The 17,607-nt window shown below is 41.7% G+C and overlaps 1 protein-coding gene across 1 annotated transcript in view; it reads right to left on the bottom strand.

Annotated features, from left to right (window-relative positions):
- Window positions 1-3,153: 3,153 nt before the first annotated feature.
- The window catches only part of DENND6A (DENN domain containing 6A), a 122,292-nt gene continuing 107,838 nt past the window's right edge, over window positions 3,154-17,607 (bottom strand). The window contains exons 15-20 of the mRNA XM_068253729.1: window positions 15,318-15,407; window positions 13,606-13,659; window positions 13,409-13,518; window positions 6,537-6,639; window positions 5,435-5,509; window positions 3,154-4,320 (exon numbers count right to left, since the gene is read on the bottom strand). Coding sequence (XP_068109830.1) covers window positions 4,189-4,320; window positions 5,435-5,509; window positions 6,537-6,639; window positions 13,409-13,518; window positions 13,606-13,659; window positions 15,318-15,407 — 564 coding nt within the window. The 3' untranslated portion in view covers window positions 3,154-4,188. The remainder of the gene's footprint in view (window positions 4,321-5,434; window positions 5,510-6,536; window positions 6,640-13,408; window positions 13,519-13,605; window positions 13,660-15,317; window positions 15,408-17,607) is intronic.

Below are 17,607 nucleotides of genomic sequence, written 5' to 3' on the forward strand. Positions count from 1 at the left end.
CCAATATGAACTGCATGAAAGCATAGTGGATATCTCTCTACCCTTGTAGTGCCGGGTTTCTGGCTCAAATCTGGGTGAGGACACTATCTGCATGAAAATGGCAGCTGCACTGGATAGTAGGCCCTCATAAAGGCAAGACGATAATAAACAATTGCTTTGGGTGACTGAAGTGTGTTGTCTATGCATAGCTTTACTGTTAAGAATAATAACAATCAAGCACTGCATATGTAAAATAGAAAATGCTTTACATTTAGAGTCATTACAATCTGAAGTGGTTTTTTTTTTTTTTTTTAATTTTTAATAAAAAAAATCCTTTTCAAACCTAGTGTCTCCAGGCAGGCAACCACACCAATAAAATATATCTTATGGTGTCTCCAGGCAGGCAACCACACCAATAAAATATACCTTATGTAAGCTGTCTTACTTGTTGAAAGCTTCGTTATTCTGTCCATCCAGGTGCCAGAGCTCACCTTTTTGTCACTGCACATAAGCAATGGTGTGTAAAGAAAGGGAGAACCGAGAGCCCAATATAGTGTAGTAAGTCAAGGCAAGTTGGTATAATGAAAAGGAGTAAATAAGAACAGAGTGGGGATTATTTACACTGGGGGAGGTAGGGGGGTGGTGTGGGTTAGGGTGGCCAGGGGGGGGGTTTAAGCTGCAAGGGTGTGTGGAAGAACAGTGAGGGTTAATTTTAAAATTAACCCTCACTGTTCTTCCACACCCCCTTGCAGGTTAAACCCCCCCCCTGGCCACCCTAACCCACACCACCCCCCTACCTCCCCAAGTGTAAATAATTCCCACTCTGTTCTTACACCTCCGCTCAGACACAAATGCACACTCAGAATATCTCTTTTAAAATAAACAAAAAGTGAATTAATTAATTTTCAAGCATGATTGTCTGATTACATACCAATACGTGCCTTTTTTCCCTAATAGTGTACTCCTACCTCTACTGCCTGAAGAAGTGGGTCTATGCCTACGAAACGCGTTCAATAAAACCCTGGAGTGTACCAATAAATTTATTTTTGCTATACTACACAGTATTTGTGTGTCTGCTTGAAGGGGGTGAGTCCACCACTGCCCCCTTAGCATTTTTAACATTTTAAATATTGTTTTTACTCTTTTGGCGCCTCTGTTCAGCTCATACTATAAGCAATGGTGTGAACACATCCCTAGACCCCTTACTAGATGCGGTACAGCATCAGCACAATCAGCCATCAGACTATTTTACTATAAAAAGTTAATAGATTTGCATAAATATTAAAAATCCAGGACTCCTAAGGTCTTGTATACATGGAAAGTGACAGCAGCACAGCACTCTACATCCTGTTGCTCAATACTTGATTAATGGAGAGTTTTGGACTGCTGGCACTACACTGAACATCAGATTTAAAGAGGGTCATCAATGATTTACATGCAAATGAGGTCTCTGTCCAGTTTCCTTTTTCTAATAAAGCTGTGCTTGTACATTATTCTAGTGAACTCCCTCAAGTCTAGATATCTATTGATATTTATGAAAATATCAGGGCATATTCTTCCATAGGGTGAAAGGCACTAATCATGGCATAGCTAGGTACAATTTGTTAATATTCTATGCACACTACAAAACAATGTCTGAATAATACTAGCTAAATAAAATCTATACTGGCACTCATAGGGCTGTTAATAGCAAATCTGTCACAAAGCAAAATACCTGCGTGCAAAATATCAGATGGAAGCTGCAATGCTCTGACTCCTAGGCTCCTTATGACTTGGGGAGTCAAGTCACCCATGCTGTTGCAGGAAAGGTTCAGCTATGATGCCCAAGTACTGACATTCAGCCTGAGATTCAGATTACAACAGCTTCCTTCTCAAACAGGTATCTTTACAGATTCTTTTAAAAAGAAGTTCAGCAAGCAGTGGTGCACAGTAACATTGTTTTTGCAAGGTTTCATGAGAACTGTACAGTGAAAACTTTCCAGATTTTCAAATAAGCAGAACAGCAGCACTGAAGCAGGACTGTATACCTTTTTTTTCAAAAATAAATTACAACACATCAAGAGCTTTAATTACAGCAGCCCAGGTAGCGTACCGTTACGTCTCGCTACTGCTGATGGAGTCGGGGACTAGTCTGGATGAGGCTCTGAACAAGGCTATGTACTGCAAAGTATGCACAGTGCAGTACAGCCTATGGGTCACACTCGAGTGGCTACACACACACACACACACATGACATCACACTCAGTCACACACCGGTGCTGTATTGAGGGCCAGAGGGGAGGAGATAGAGGGTTTTGCATGGCTCAGCTGCACCAACTGGCAACTACAAGAAGGGGGGGGGGGGGGGAGCATAATGGCTGGTTAGCCCCAGCTGCTAGCCGAGCCATACTAAAGTGGCTAAAGAGCCACATATGGCCCCCTGATTCTGACCCCTGGTTTACACCATATATACTAGAGATTCCATGCAATAAACAATGAAGATAGGGAGGGAGTAGTACTAGCACCATGTCCCTCCCAACTGCCATCACAGAAGTCTGGGTCAGTGCAAATTAAGGCTGCCTCCAAAAGTTGACAAATACCCAAACAGAAGCCCCAGTTTAAAGGGACATTGTCATTCGAACTTTCTGACGTCCCAGGAGGAGGGATATTAAGTGAGGTGACATTTAAATTCCGGGGTTTGAGGGAGGGGGTTAAAGCAGATCCGAGATGAAAAACTAACTATAACAAGTAACTTGTCTATATATCTTATCTAACGTTTAGATTTAGACTAACGTATAGTTTACACAGCAAATCTGGCTGCATACAGCTTCAATAGTTTAAGATGATTTATTCCTGTGATACAATGATAGCGGCCATGTTCTGTTTGTCATCATTACACAGGTAATCTAAAACTGCATTTCCACCCCTCAGCCTGTGAAAAATTCACTTCCCCCTCCCCTCTGCAATCTCTGCCTCTGAAATATAAATCTCTCTTTCTCTCTCTCTCTCTCCTGCATACTGAATCCAATATTCTGTCCCAGACATTTATAAAGATGTGGTGGACAAAACACTAGTGTCACATCATTTGCTTACTGCAGCACTATTGCCAGCATTTGGTGGAGAACAATATTTATCTTAATGGGAGGTGTTTTTTTTTTTTTGGGAGGGGGGGGGGGGGGGGCGGGGGGAGGGGGGGGGGGAGTGAATGCAAGCCTCTCTCGCCTCGAAGGCTGACCTCTCCAACTACTAACCACAACACATTTTTCAGTGCAGAAGTAGTATGTCCACCTCCATTCTCACTTGTCAGCCAGGCCACATGAGGTCTTAAACATGTCACCCAAATCAGCCATTTGGGAAACAGCAGGATAAGAATACAGCACTACACATCACAGTAATGTTTACGATTGCAAATAAACTTCAGCCTATGGATGTGAAGTGGTTTGCAAAGTAGCTATTCCGCTCCGAGAGTTCCATCGAGGGGAGTCAATGGCTGCTTGCAGTCTAATGACAAGAATCACGCTCAACTTTCTCCCGCCACAAGAGGTCGCCATTTTGTTTTTTAAACAGACAGTCTGCCCACCGTTTTTAAAAATCAACCTCAGTCAGCTAGAGGGAGAAGAAATTAACTACTACCAACAAAATACTACAAACACTGGATCTTAGAAATGTCTGAAAAACAAGGTAGCCAGTCCTTTTGTTAATATTAAAGTTGTTCTATATATTTTCAAAACCCCCAAAAATTGACTGTACTGTTATCTTTTTAACCCATCAGAACAATAGTAGATAAGTTGTAAACACTGACAAGGATTACTGCTCTATGCCTTAATGAATGAATTGCAGTTGTCGCTCAGTAAAGTATATATGGGACGATGCAAGACACTAGAATGTATCTGTCCATTTGCCTAGGATCTGGTCCTTTAAACATGTAGAGGCTTCACCGAGTATAAAACCAGTAAAAATGCTGAAAAGTTCCATAATGACATTGCCTAGATTTTACCACAGTTGAGTTTCCCAATAATCGATATGCAGTTCTTCCCAGTCTGTGTCTGTAGAAATTAGTTTGTCAACTGTCATTAGAAAAATAGATATTGATTTTCCTGTAGGTGGTGATTTGTTCTTCTGGGTCACACAGCATGAACCCCTGTTTCCCCAGTGTGACCAGCAGTCTTGCTCTGTTATGCATTGTCAGTGGCTGTGCAGTAGAATGTTACATTGTGGGCTCCCCCTGTATCATGAGCTGTTGGTTTTCAGTAGAATACCCTGCAAGTCTTCTGGTAGCTCCTGTATGATGGTATCCACTTGTCCTTGCAGCTTCTGTAATGTGTCAGCACTGACTGGGAGGTGTTCTCTTTGTGCCAGAGCCTGTGAACAGCAAAACCAGTCACTAGCTTGCTGCATGTTTAACAAGGCATTTATATGAAAAAAAAAAATTCTGTGTGTGCCGATGGCTATCATTCTTATTATTTTTAGCCTTGACTCTGAAAATATGCTTGTACATTGTACTATAATTATTATGTCTTGTACTGCCTTTTAATTTTCAATAAATTTGACTTGTTATTGATAAGTAAAAAAAAATTCTACAGCAATTTCAAAAGCAACTAGAATAGGCAAGTAGAAATACAAAACTTTAAAGCATAAGTGTATGTATAAAGAAAAAACTATTTAAAACAGCTAAAATAAGAAAGGAAGAGATGGCTTACCTCAATAATGACACATTCATACACATGTGAAGTTTAATCACGCACAGGCAGTGCGTTTCGCTGGTCTAACGCCCACTTCCCCAGGCCAAACACAGTGCCAGAGATGTATCTAGAGCCAATAACAGAGCGCCTTCGTTCTTGCCTCTAGATACATCTCTGGCCACACTGCCTCTGAAGACGCTGATAAGCAAAACAATCGTCAGACGGGCCGCCGCTCCCACACCGTCCCACAGCCTATCTGCCTAATACATGGATTGGGTATGTCTACCTATTTGTTATACTGGTATTTGATCTGACGGTCACTGTATTGGACTTTACAGAAGCTTGCACAATAAAGCTTTTTTAACCGGGAAACACGTAGTGCCAGGAAATTTATCTACTCATGGTGGATACAGATTGACCTTCTCTTCAGCCAGTGCACACGTTCCTAGGAGTGAACACATACCCAATCACTGGATCTTTTGGGATACCGGAAGCTAGCGCTTGCAGTGCCTGATCTGTTTTTCTACATATGTACACTTACTTAATACTGATACAGTTCTGGCTTGAAAAGTAACGTGGGACTTCAATGCTGAAATTAACTTGTTGAGTGAAATCTTTTTCTTGTAACCTATTGCAATGGTAAGCCTATCCCAACAGGGTTTTTTTTTCTTTGTAACTGTGACTAAGGCAAGGATCATACTTGGGGGAATCACATGCATTTTTCTTTCTTTTACTCGTTCAGTTTTAGGTTTAGTTGGGCTTTACTGTGCGATTGAGGTTTCAGTCATACTTACCAGTTTGCTTTTAAGCTTTAAAACTAGATCCACAGCCTCAACTTCAGTGTGCTTCTGTACCCAGATAAGAAGGTCCTTAGGATAAAATACACATTGAAACATGTTAAAAAGTACTACACATCAGACTTAGGCCACATACACACATCAGACTATAGTCTTTGGAAAATGAAAGATCACAGACCAATCTTACCACCCTTCATGTAGTATGAGAGCCATACTCTACACAGTCTTTTCTATGGAGCTGAACTCCACATCAGGAAAAAATCTTGGCAAGATGCTGCACACACGGATGCTGTACAGACACAAAAGATCAGTATCTGCAAAAGATCTGTTCCTGCCAAAAATCCATTCCTGCAAATTGCAATGATAGTCTATGAGATCTGCAGATCATCATACACACATGATTTAACTGACATTCATCTGCAGATCCGCAGATCTGAAAATCCATCCTGGTGGATCTGATCTGCAGATGAATGTCAGTTAAATCATGTGTGTATGATGATCTGCAGATCTCATAGACTATCATTGCAATTTGCAGGAATGGATTTTTGGCAGAAACAGATCTTTTGCAGATACTGATCTTTTGTGTCTGTACAGCATCTGTGTGTGCAGCATCTTGCAAAGATTTTTTTCTGATGTGGAGTTCAGCTCCATAGAAAAGACTGTGTAGAGTATGGCTCTTATACTACAGGAAGGGTGGTAAGATTGGTCTGTGATCTTTCATTTTCAAAAGACTATGGTCTGATGTGTGTATGTGGCCTTAGAGTTTACCTCGGTGTGACATGTGAAATGATGAGATAGACTTTTTTGCCTGAAACAGTTAACATTCCGTTATGCAAGTGACAATTCCTCGGGACCCAGTCGGGCTTATTCTGCAATATGTGCTTCATTATAGAAGGATATGTATGGTTTACAAACTTTTTCCCTCTTCAGGAACATTGTAAGAATTGTGTCCTTACATAACTGTGAATTACTTGCTGAAAATGAGGCAGAATATCTACGCCCGCTGGTGGCTATTAATTAAAGTTAAAATAATCTTGTAAACTGTCCATACATTCATAGAATATCGGGTCCCTTCTATAGAACAAGCATTAATATTTACCTCATTACAAAGTGCTTCAAGTTGAAGAGCCTCTAACTTCTGGGTCATCTCTTTTCTCCGGGCTCTAAACCAGCCATCAAAGTTTGGCGATCTCAAAAAATGCCTTCAACAGAAAAGAGACTGTTCTTTATACAATTCATATGGATCACACAAAGGGGAGCCATAACAACATATAATAAAACTTAAATAAATCATACCCATTTTTATGGATTCAGAGTCAGAAATTATTATATCTATATATTGGTGAATATTTCTATTTAAACCTCCCTGTGATGTTTACCCTAGGCAATGAGATGCAGCCTTCTCCTCCCAGAACACTCCGGGAAATCATGATGTTCCTGCACGCTTCAGCGGGTTGGGGGGGGGGGGGGGCGCGAGGGGGGAATTTCAGCAATTTACCTTGCCAGCAATAAAGATGTTGGCATCTGTGGTACAATCAAAATGTAAGTCAGAGTGAGGTAAAATTTTAAATGTTACAAATATTAAAGCGGATCTGAGATGAAAAACTAACTATAACAAGTAACTTGTCTATATATCTTATCTAAAGTTTAGATAGTTTTCACAGCATATCTAGCTGCAAACAGCTTCAAAAGTTTATGATTATTTATTCCTGTGGTGCAATGAGGGCAGCCATGTTCTGTTTGTCACATTGTCACAGGCTGAGGGCTGAAGATGCTATCAGCTTGCCTGTGTGTAAATTCAGTCCCCTCTCCTCCTCCCCTCTGCCTCTGAAATCAATGGCTAGTAACCTCCTCCTCCTCCTCCTCCTCCTCCTCATGCCCAGACTGAGCTCCAATAAGCCCTTGCTACAGTGCCAAGGCACTGGAGGAGCTGTGGGCGAGGCTTGTTTAGTTTATAGGGAATTAGAGTATTAAAACAAAACAAACAACAAAAAAGTATTTGGCGTGAGGAATGCCCTATAAACTATATGAAAGGAACACAATTATGCAATGAGTAAAAGTTTATCTCGGATCCACTTTAAATAATTTATTAATAATGAAAAAATAAGCAGTTTTATTGGTTAAGTTGTGTATACTTAAGTTCCTCTGTGAATATGCATTAATGCGGGCCTCCACTTCTACCTTTTAAGTTTCTTGCCTGAAATATTAAAATTTCCATTCCGTTCACCTTATATGTAAGAGTTCACTGATCCGTTTTAAATTTAGAGGCAGGTGCAACATGCCATGCTGCCTACTGACAAGCAGGGAATCTGCCAGGAATACTGTAATGAGCAATTTGATTTCTAATACTGTATTACAATTTCCTAACGGTTATGCTGCATATTAATCTTCCTATTCCCATCTCCCCAGGATTTATTATGACTGATGCTGTGGGATTTCTGCATCAGCAGGATCATCATATTTGTAGCTGCGAGGCTTGAGACCATTCCATTCCCCATGCTGATGAGACAGAACCTGTGACCCCGATATATCGGCAGATGGCCTCTTGAATCCTTCTGGGTAGCGAATAAATTACTGCAATCTGCTGAGCGGAAACCACTTATTGAAAGGAAAAGCTAGAAGGATGAAAGCCTCAAGATCGCGAGCTATTTATTACTGAGAGTTATGACAGCAGATGGCCAGAGTAATACCCATGCACAACAAGTCTTCCTTGTACATCTATGCAATTGTATAAAATACGTATTTGCTCATTCTGCCAGGACTACAAAGAGGGGAAAATATAATAAATACAAAGAAGAAAGAAAGGAGAAAACCCATACAGAAATGTACTGCAACTAAACTGCATAGCTCACAGGTGGTGCCAGGTTCTGATTAGCCAGAGCTGCTATTATTCAGAGGCAAGCAAATGCCAGTAGAAGGGGGCCATATATGAAGAGCAGCTAAAGAAAGTTGATAAACTGTAAAGACATATAGTAAAACATACAGAATACCAATCACACACCCTCTATAGCTATACATTGCTGTATATTGGTATTCAAAGTGTACCTGACTCGAAGCTCAGGTACACAAAATCAGATACTTAAGAGAGGGAAGCCTCAGGATCCTACTGAGGCTTCCCTCGCTACTCTGTGGTCCCCCGTCACTGAGTGCGCTCTCCGGAAGATTTGCGACAATGTATTGTCGCTAATCACATTGGGACTGCGCAGCTCCTCTTCTTGTTTTAAAGGGAAGGTTCAGGGACGCCTTGAAAAAAATAAAAATCCATATCCACTTACCTGGGGCTTCCTCCAGCCCATGGCAGGCAGGAGGTGCCCTCGCCGCCGCTCCAGAGGCTCCCGGTCGTCTTCGGTGGCCGACCCGACCTGGCCAGGCCGGCTGCCAGGTCGGGCTCTTCTGCGCTCCAAGGATGGGCTCTGCTGCGTCCCACGCGGGCGCGGTGACGTCATCGGACGTCCTCCGGGCTGTAAGCTAAAGCTGCGTTGGGGCTAGATCTTTCAACAAGACAATGACCCTAAACACTGCTCAAAATCCACTAAGGCATTCATGCAGAGGAACAAGTACAACGTTGTGGCAAGGCCGTCTCAGTCCCTAGACCTGCATATAATTATATAATTAAAAAACTGGGTAAAGAGAGCTGTCCATGGTCGAAAGCCATCAAACCTGAATTAACTAGAGATGTTTTGTAAAGAGAAATGGTCCAAAATGACTTCAACCAGAATCCAGACTCTCATTGGAACCTACAGGAAGCGTTTAGAGGCTGCAATTTTTGCAAAAGGAGGATCTACTAAATAACGATTTCATTTCTTTTTTGTGGTGCCCAAATTTATGCCTAATGCCTGCCTAATTTTGTTTAAACAATTATTGCACACTTTCTGTAAATCCAATAAACTTCATTTCACTTCTAAAATATCACTGTGTGTGTCTCCTATATAATATATTTAACTGACATTTTTTATCGTAAGAACCAATGATTTACACAGGAAAATTATGACAATTAACAAGGTCGCCCAAACTTTCGCATCGCACTGTATATGTTACCATGTCTGCCTTTGTTGGGGAAATGTACCCACTTTGCGTCAGCCGACACAGACCGCAGTAAAAGCGCAAACAATGTTTCAACCATTTTCAACACTATCCAGAACTCATACTAAAAAACTTTTTTCCTGGAGCTTAGCTATGAAATAATGTACTGTACTCATTTTGAAACTAAAAAAGTACTATGTATCTTTTTCATGTATATATCATGAGACATCAACACAACTGCCAGGGTGCTACAGGCACTACTATGACACTCTGGGATTTCCATGAAAAACAAAGACCTGTGTAAGGGTCCTTTCACACTGCATCAGTTACATTTGCTGTTCAGATCTCTGCATGTAATGGATCATGTTAGTCTAACTCGCTGCATTGCAGGCTTTGCATTAACGTCTTTGTCTAATGTTTGATAATTTACCTCATGAGTAAAATCTAATTTTGAATTCACTAAGGTGTTATAGATTTATAGAACATTTTATCAATAAAACATTTGATAATTCTAGAAAAACCTTAGTGAATTCAAAATTAGATTTTACTCACGAGGTAAATTATCAAACGTTTGATAAAGTGTTTGATAAAGCTTAGTGAATTGAGGCCAATATGACACGTGTGTTATGCAATGTGCACAGTGTGAATCCAGCCTTAATGTTAAACCTCGTAAACACATACAAGGCATGTTGCCCGGTGGGGATTACAGGGCAGAGGCAGTACAGATGTATTAGTAGCCCACAGGCTAGCAATGTGTTCTGTTGCAATTGGGGGAGGTGTGGCACAGGAGTGCCACAGGTGAGTGGGGAGGACAATGTTCTCGGCCAGTAATGCTTTCGGCTGGCACTTGAACAAAACAATCTTCCAGGCAGATTGCTGGCTGAGGTGTTGCAGAGCATGGGGGGGGGGGGGGGGGCGACGCTGTACACACACAGAGCCGGTTCTCTCATGAAGAAAGATGAAACACTCGCATCATGCGCAGAGATTACGGGGCAGCATGTTTGTACTGTGTTTACATTTAAAACATGCAGTCAGAGTAGGAGGAAAAGCAAGAGGAGAGCGAGCGAGTTGAAGAGGTCATCATTGGGGAAAAGCAGCTTGTGCTGTGTGAGTAGTCTGACGGTGAATGAAGAGGGGGAGATAGGAGAGTAGCAGTGTTTCATTTGACTTGCACAACAGAAGGGGGGCAGTAACACAGCTGTCCTGACTGAGGAGGAATGGAGAAAGGCCAACTGGCTGAGGGTGAGAAGTTTGTTTGTCACAGACTCGCAGCCAGCCAGCAGGTTCTGTTGAGCTGGCTGGCTAAATACTGGGGGCACCTACCTGGCTAACCTATAATATGGGCAACTATACTGGCTGCCTATGCTGGGGGCAACTATACTGGCTGCCTACAGGGGGCACCTACCTGTCTAACCTATATTGGGGGCAACTATACTGGCTACCTATACTGGGGGCAACTATACTGGCTACCTATACTGGGGGCAACTATACTGGCTATCTATACTGATGTCAACAATACTGGGGGCACCTATACTTGGCTACCTATATTGAGGCACCTACCTGGCTAATCTATACTGTGGGCAACTATACCTGGCTACCTATACTGTGGGAAACTATACTTGGCTACCTATACTGGGAGTACCTATACCTGGCTTCCTATACTGGGGCACCTATACCTGGCTTCCTATACAGGGGGCACCTGTACCTGACCACCTATCTACCTATATTCAGGGTGTTTTTTTTTTGGTCGCACCGCAGTTATACCGTGCAGTGCACATTGTCGGGTCCTGTGCGATCAGTCCACATTGGGGGGGAGCCATCCTTAAGGTGGCCATACACTATATAGATTTGCAGCAGATTTGACCATCAGATAGATTTCTGTCAGATGCCTGTCACGTCAAATCTGACAGGAATCCATCTGATGTGTGCCACACACTAGGAATAGATTTCCAATAGATTTCAGAATGAAATCTATTGGAAATCGATCTAAATGCATTATTGGACCATTAGATCCAATGCAACTCTATGGGCCATCGATCTGCTGCCAGCAGTAGATCTACCCAGATTTTCCATCCTGTCAGATAGATCAAATTGCTCGAAATCGATTGAAATTGGCTGCAAATCGATCGAATGGGGAATTTGATAGAATCGATTTCTGATCAATCGATTCTATAGAAACGATTGAATGATTGTTGAAATCGACCAGTGTATGGGCCCCTTAAATGCATTATTGAACCATTAGATCCAATGCAACTCTATGGGCCATGGATCTGCTACCAGCAGCAGATCAATCTAGATCTTCCATCCTGCCAGATAGATCAAATCCATCGAAATCAGCCACAAATCGATCGATCGATAGATTTGAAAGAATCGATTTCTGATCAATCGATTCTATTATTATTATTATTATTTAGTATTTATATAGCGCCGACATATTACGCAGCGCTGTACAGTGTGTATATGTGTGTATATATATATTGTCACTAACTGTCCCTCAAGGAGCTCACAATCTAATCCCTACCATTACCATATGTCTATATTATGTAGTGTAAGTACTGTAGTCTAGGGCCAATTTTAGGGGGAGCCAATCAACTTATCCGTATGTTTTTGGAATGTGGGAGGAAACCGGAGTGCCCGGAGGAAACCCACGCAGACACGGAGAGAACATACAAACTCTTTGCAGATAGTGCCCCGGCTGGGATTCGAACCAGGGACCCAGCGCTGCAAGGCGAGAGAGCTAACCACTACGCCACCGTGCTGCCCATTCTATAGAATTGATCAGTCGATGGCTGAAATCAACCAGTGTATGGGCCCTCTTTACAAGTTTGCCTGAGGTAGCAAAAAAGTCTAGAGCTAGCCTTGTACACACACTAAATTTACGGCGGAGGTGGTCATTATCGGCCAGCTCAGTCTAGTTTTATCTAGCCTGAGTACAAAACTTGACTTAGAAAAACCTAAAATGTGTTGACAATACAGTCATTATTTAAAATTCAGCAGATATATCATATCACTGGCACTATGTGTCTGACTGCCTTTTTATCAGCGTCCTGCAACCCGATGAATAGCTGCATTCAATTGAAACAGGGCAGGGCTGCTCTACAGATAATTAACCTTTTGTCTGGCAAGAGATTTCTCATATACTGCCTGCCAACTGTGCATTGCAATGTGTCCATGGAGCTTATGTTTCAGTTTAAAAAATTCTTACGGTGCCCATACACTATGAGATATTCATTAATGACCGATACCCCAAAATGCTGCCGATTGTAATTTTAATTGATTTCTGGCTGAAATCAACCCTATGGCACTATGGATTGGACAGGAGGGTTATTATGGTGGTCGAAAGGGAGCACTATCCATGCGCCCACCCTAGAGCCAGTGATGGCCCCCCAGGTGTCCCTCTGCCGACACTGCTCTCTTGCATGCAGAGTATTAGTGCAATGGAGCAAAGTCATACTCACCTATTCAGGTTGCAAGCTCCTTCCTGTATTCTCTTGCTATCTTCTGGTGCTCATACTCTGTGACCCAGGGTTACGGGGTACAGGCACTGGGAAATAATGGAGCACATAAAAAGGAGAGTGTCTGCTGGAGAGGTGCGTGATTTAGCTCCACTACGCCAATACGCTGGGAGAGCACCACAGCAGGGGGGGGGGGGCATATGGAGGAGCGTCAGTAATTGATTTTTATTAGATTTCATAAAGAAATGTACCGTATTAAAAATCGATGTGCAGTGTGTGGCAGCAACAGACCCCTCTCATGATCAGATGTCAATCAGAGAGGGATCTATGGCAGATTTTCTCCCAATGTGTCCAAAACAGTGTACGGCAGGCTCTACTCTAGCACATAGGTTAATGTGATTTTGATAAAAACATCCTCTCCCCCAGCTATTGCTTTTCAATAAAAAAAAGATCACAAATTCTGAAATTAAGCAGCTATATATTGAATGACAACCTGTATAAGCCAATCCAATCTCCTTTTAACCGAGATGTTAGCTGAGGTCCAGTCTTCTCCAATGTCTTCATAAACTCCTCTTGACTGAAAGGTTTAAGCTGCGGAGGACTCTAAATAGACAAGACACAGATGTGGAAATGGTCCTATGCTGAGAACATTTTCCCAGCTACATCCACCACCCATAACCAGACACTTACTTTCCACGCAGAGATGCTCTTCAGTAGTGGCATCAGGCTGGCCACGTAACGTTCCTATGCAAAAAGAAAGATATGAGACAGCCACAATGGAAGCAGAAATTTTGTAAGTTAGAGTTGCTTTTATAGAATGCAGAAATCAGTTCCGCAAGGGCGAGTGTAGACGGAGCTTTGAGCTCCAGTCGTATTCGGTCATCAACCCAAGCTCTAACAGAAGAAAAAAAAAAAAGGTTTGCGTATACTTGGGAAAGACTGAAGGACTTCAAACTGCAGCTGATCTGCAATTTACACTGAAACTAATGTTAAGATAACATCTGGAATGAAGTCACAGCCCATACACTGTGAGACATTCCTTGGCAGATTTCCCCGATCGATTTGATCACCGTGATCTAATCTGCAAAAAGATCGTCACCCCAACATGCTGCCCGATCGCAATTTTGATTTATTTCTGTCCACAATCAGCCAACATTACCGGATAGCAGAGTTCAAAAGGGGGCGTGGCAGTATCTAAGCAAGGGACATAGCGCCGGTGATGAGCCTACCACACACCCCTTCCTCCCAGGTCTCCTCCCTGCTAATACTGCTCTCTGGGGCCCCTGCAGAATATTAATGCAGTATTACAGTAAGTGCTCTCACACTCTCCAGCCAGTGCGCTTCCTCCTCTGTGCTTCTGTAATCTCCCTTTGCCCGTAGTAACCTGGCAGCAAGTATGTACCCATGTACACCACCAGGTCATGGGGTACAGGCACCAGGAGATGAGGGCAGCACAGAGGAAGGAGTGTGCCAGCCATTTGCTAGAATATCTTATGAATATCTTACGACTAATTAGGTTCATTGGAAACTGATCAGTGAAATGACTAGGTGTAATACCATCCCAGATTAGGTAGGAGTAAATATAAGAGGGGCACTATTCTGTGATGCACTGCAAAGGAAAAACAGTTCAATCGTTTACAAACAACATTCCTAAACATAAAATTGATAAGATTTTGGGTATTTAATCATTCACAGCTCAAAGTATTAAAAGATTCAGAGAATCCAGAGTAATCTTGATAAAAGGGCTTAGGCCAAAAGTCAATACTGGATGGCCATTACCTTTCGGCTCTCAGTCACCACTGCATTAAAATAGACAACTGTGTAGTTGTATGAGCTCAGGAATGCTTCCAAAAACATTGTTTAATATGGTGTTATTAAAAGAAAAGTTGATGCAACACAATCGTAAACTGAACTCCATGAGCACACAAAATGTCTAGACACACCTTAATCCTTCAATAAGAATAATTTATAGATTTGCTTTACAAGTCACTGGTTGTGAATGAAAAGTTCCTCATACGTTGGCACTGTATAAAATGAGTGACACAAAACATATTCATCTAAAAAGAGATGCTACGTGGGTATGCTCAGTATCTACATACTGCCTGCTAAGCTGTGTAGGGCCAGGAGCTAGAAAGAACAGGATTATACTGTCACAAGTTCTGCCCTACATAGAGCTGAAGGCTAAAAGGATCAAAATTTCAAGCAGTCATACAACAACCAGCTTTAAAATTATTTTCTTTTATCAATGTACAAAGGCTATATTAGATGTGTTTGGTTAGAATTGGCTTCCATTAAGATACCCTGCATAATAACCAGAATTATCCCATTTTAAATAAACCATAAAAAGGAAAGAAACGAAAATGGTAGGGAAAAAAAGTCAACCATGTTATTCAATAACATACTAGAGGAATGATGAAGCTTTGAGTGAGTTCTAGAAAATGTCTACGGAGAATGGCATTCTGTGCTTCTGATGGCCTTTTTTGATGAATACCCTGAAGGAAAAACACAAAAAAACAAAACTTGTCGACATTGACCTGTACGGTACACAGAGAACCAGCTTACACATCACAGTACAATTTGCTGCAATTGCCTACTAGAAAAAAAAGCACAAAGGATAAAAAACCCACCAGCCGCCCAGCAGTCCTGCTGATCTCTTTGATTCCGGCACTATTGCAGCCACACACCTGAAGCAAGCATGTGGTTAATCCAGTAAGACTTCAGTCAGAGCACCTGATCTGCATGCTTGTTCTGGGTCTATGGCTATTAGAGTATTAGAAGCAGATGATCAGCAGGACAGCCAGGCAAATTGCACTGTTAAAAAGAACATAAATATGGCAGCCTCCATATTCCACTCACTCCAGGCATGCTTTAAGACTACTGGAAAGGCGGAGTGCTAGCCCCTGAGACATCAACATGCTTGCTACACTCACAGGGGTTATCACTCTTCAAGAATAATTCCACAAAGAATCATACATATGCATAGGTTACACTGTTGAGGAGCAAATACCCTGAAACAGCTGTATACAGAAAATAATTATGTGTAGTCTCTGAATACATTTCTTTTCTAACAGGGCCTAAAGGAAATTATTTGCAAAGCCAACCTGCATTATACGAGTTTCATTTCCCACCAGGGAAGAATCTATCCAGTTACCTTCTGTTTTAAGAAGGCCAATTGTACTTTGCAGTGTTTGTACAAGGTTTTACGTTCTTTATAGTACTACATACAAACCTAGTGGTACCCCGGCACATAATACAGAATTGGTAGATAAAATCATTACAGTAATTATAGTGGCCAATTTAACACAATGAAAAAATGTATAGCTGGAGTGGGAAGGCAAGAGCATAGACAAGCTAGGCAATTTGTAAGACCTGAGTCGCCACTGCTGGCCAACCTTGAGCGAGCTTCAAACCACATATGGTATACCTATTACCCAATATCTAGCCTTGGCACAGGTGAAATCATTTGCCAAAAGTTTACTTAGAGATTTTTCAGCTATTGCTAAGCCCTTGCCTTTTGACTAATTTTTGCAACCTGAATCATAGAGGGGAACAACATGGTGAGGCAGGTGGTTGTCAGTGAGAGATGGAGGGACTCGAAACGAATGATATTATATCATGCCAAGTATGCATTTAACATTAGATATAAGAATGTGCCAGAAGGCTATACAGGAGCATGTCCAAAATGTGGCCAGGTAGATGCAGAAGTGGTCCACTGCATATGGCAGTGTCCAGACATAAGTAGGTACTGGGATAGAGTTTTGAAATACATATTGAAGATTTGCAAGAAGCAGATATCCAAGGATTTCCTGTTCTGTTTATTTAACTTTGTGGAAGATACTCCAGCACAGACACCAAAATCGAAAAATCCTACGGACTTGGCACATGTAATAGATATAGCAGCAAGGAAGACTATATATAATAGGTGGATATATCCAAAGATGCCAAGTGTATGGGACTTAAAAGAGGAACTTTCACATCTTATGAACCTGGAAAGATTGGATGCGATGATAAACGGAGACCGGGACTAAAAAGTTCTTTAAAAATGGAGACCCTACATTTGCCATACTTATTCTGGTCAGGAGTTTAAAGTTCTCATGTCACCCAGACTGAGCTCCCATGAGCCCTTGCTACTGTCAAGGCTCTCTGAAAACCTGTGGGCGTGGTTTATTTAGTTTATAGGGAATTAGAGTATTAAAACAAAAACAAAAAAGTATTTGGCTTGAGGAATGCCCTATAAACAATAGGAAAGGAACACAATTATGCAATGAGTAAAAGTTCACCTCGGATCCACTTTAAAGCGGACCCAAACCAAACATTTTTTTTAATTCAAAATATTTAGTTGCACTACTCTGACACATACAAAGATAAATTAACACTCCTTCAAGCCTATGAGCATTTCAGTGCATGCTTTTCACCCTTCTCTTTGCATAACTAGGGTTACACAGGTGGCAGCCATTAGCAATTCCTCCTTTGCCGGACACCTCCTACTCCACCCGTTTGCCGGATTCTGTCTTGGTAATTTGAAAGGAAGGGAGGGGTTTCTCCAATAAATGTAAAATATTTTATATTTGTCATCATGCAGCTGAAAAAAGGCTGCTATTTATTATTATAATTTAGAAAATAGATTTCATTTCTGAAATCTTGTATTTTTAATTTGGGTCCACTTTAAGTGAGCACTTGGAGGGAACCTTA

The sequence above is a fragment of the Hyperolius riggenbachi genome, chromosome 9 (genome assembly GCF_040937935.1).
Source record: "Hyperolius riggenbachi isolate aHypRig1 chromosome 9, aHypRig1.pri, whole genome shotgun sequence".
NCBI classification, from domain to species: domain Eukaryota; kingdom Metazoa; phylum Chordata; class Amphibia; order Anura; family Hyperoliidae; genus Hyperolius; species Hyperolius riggenbachi.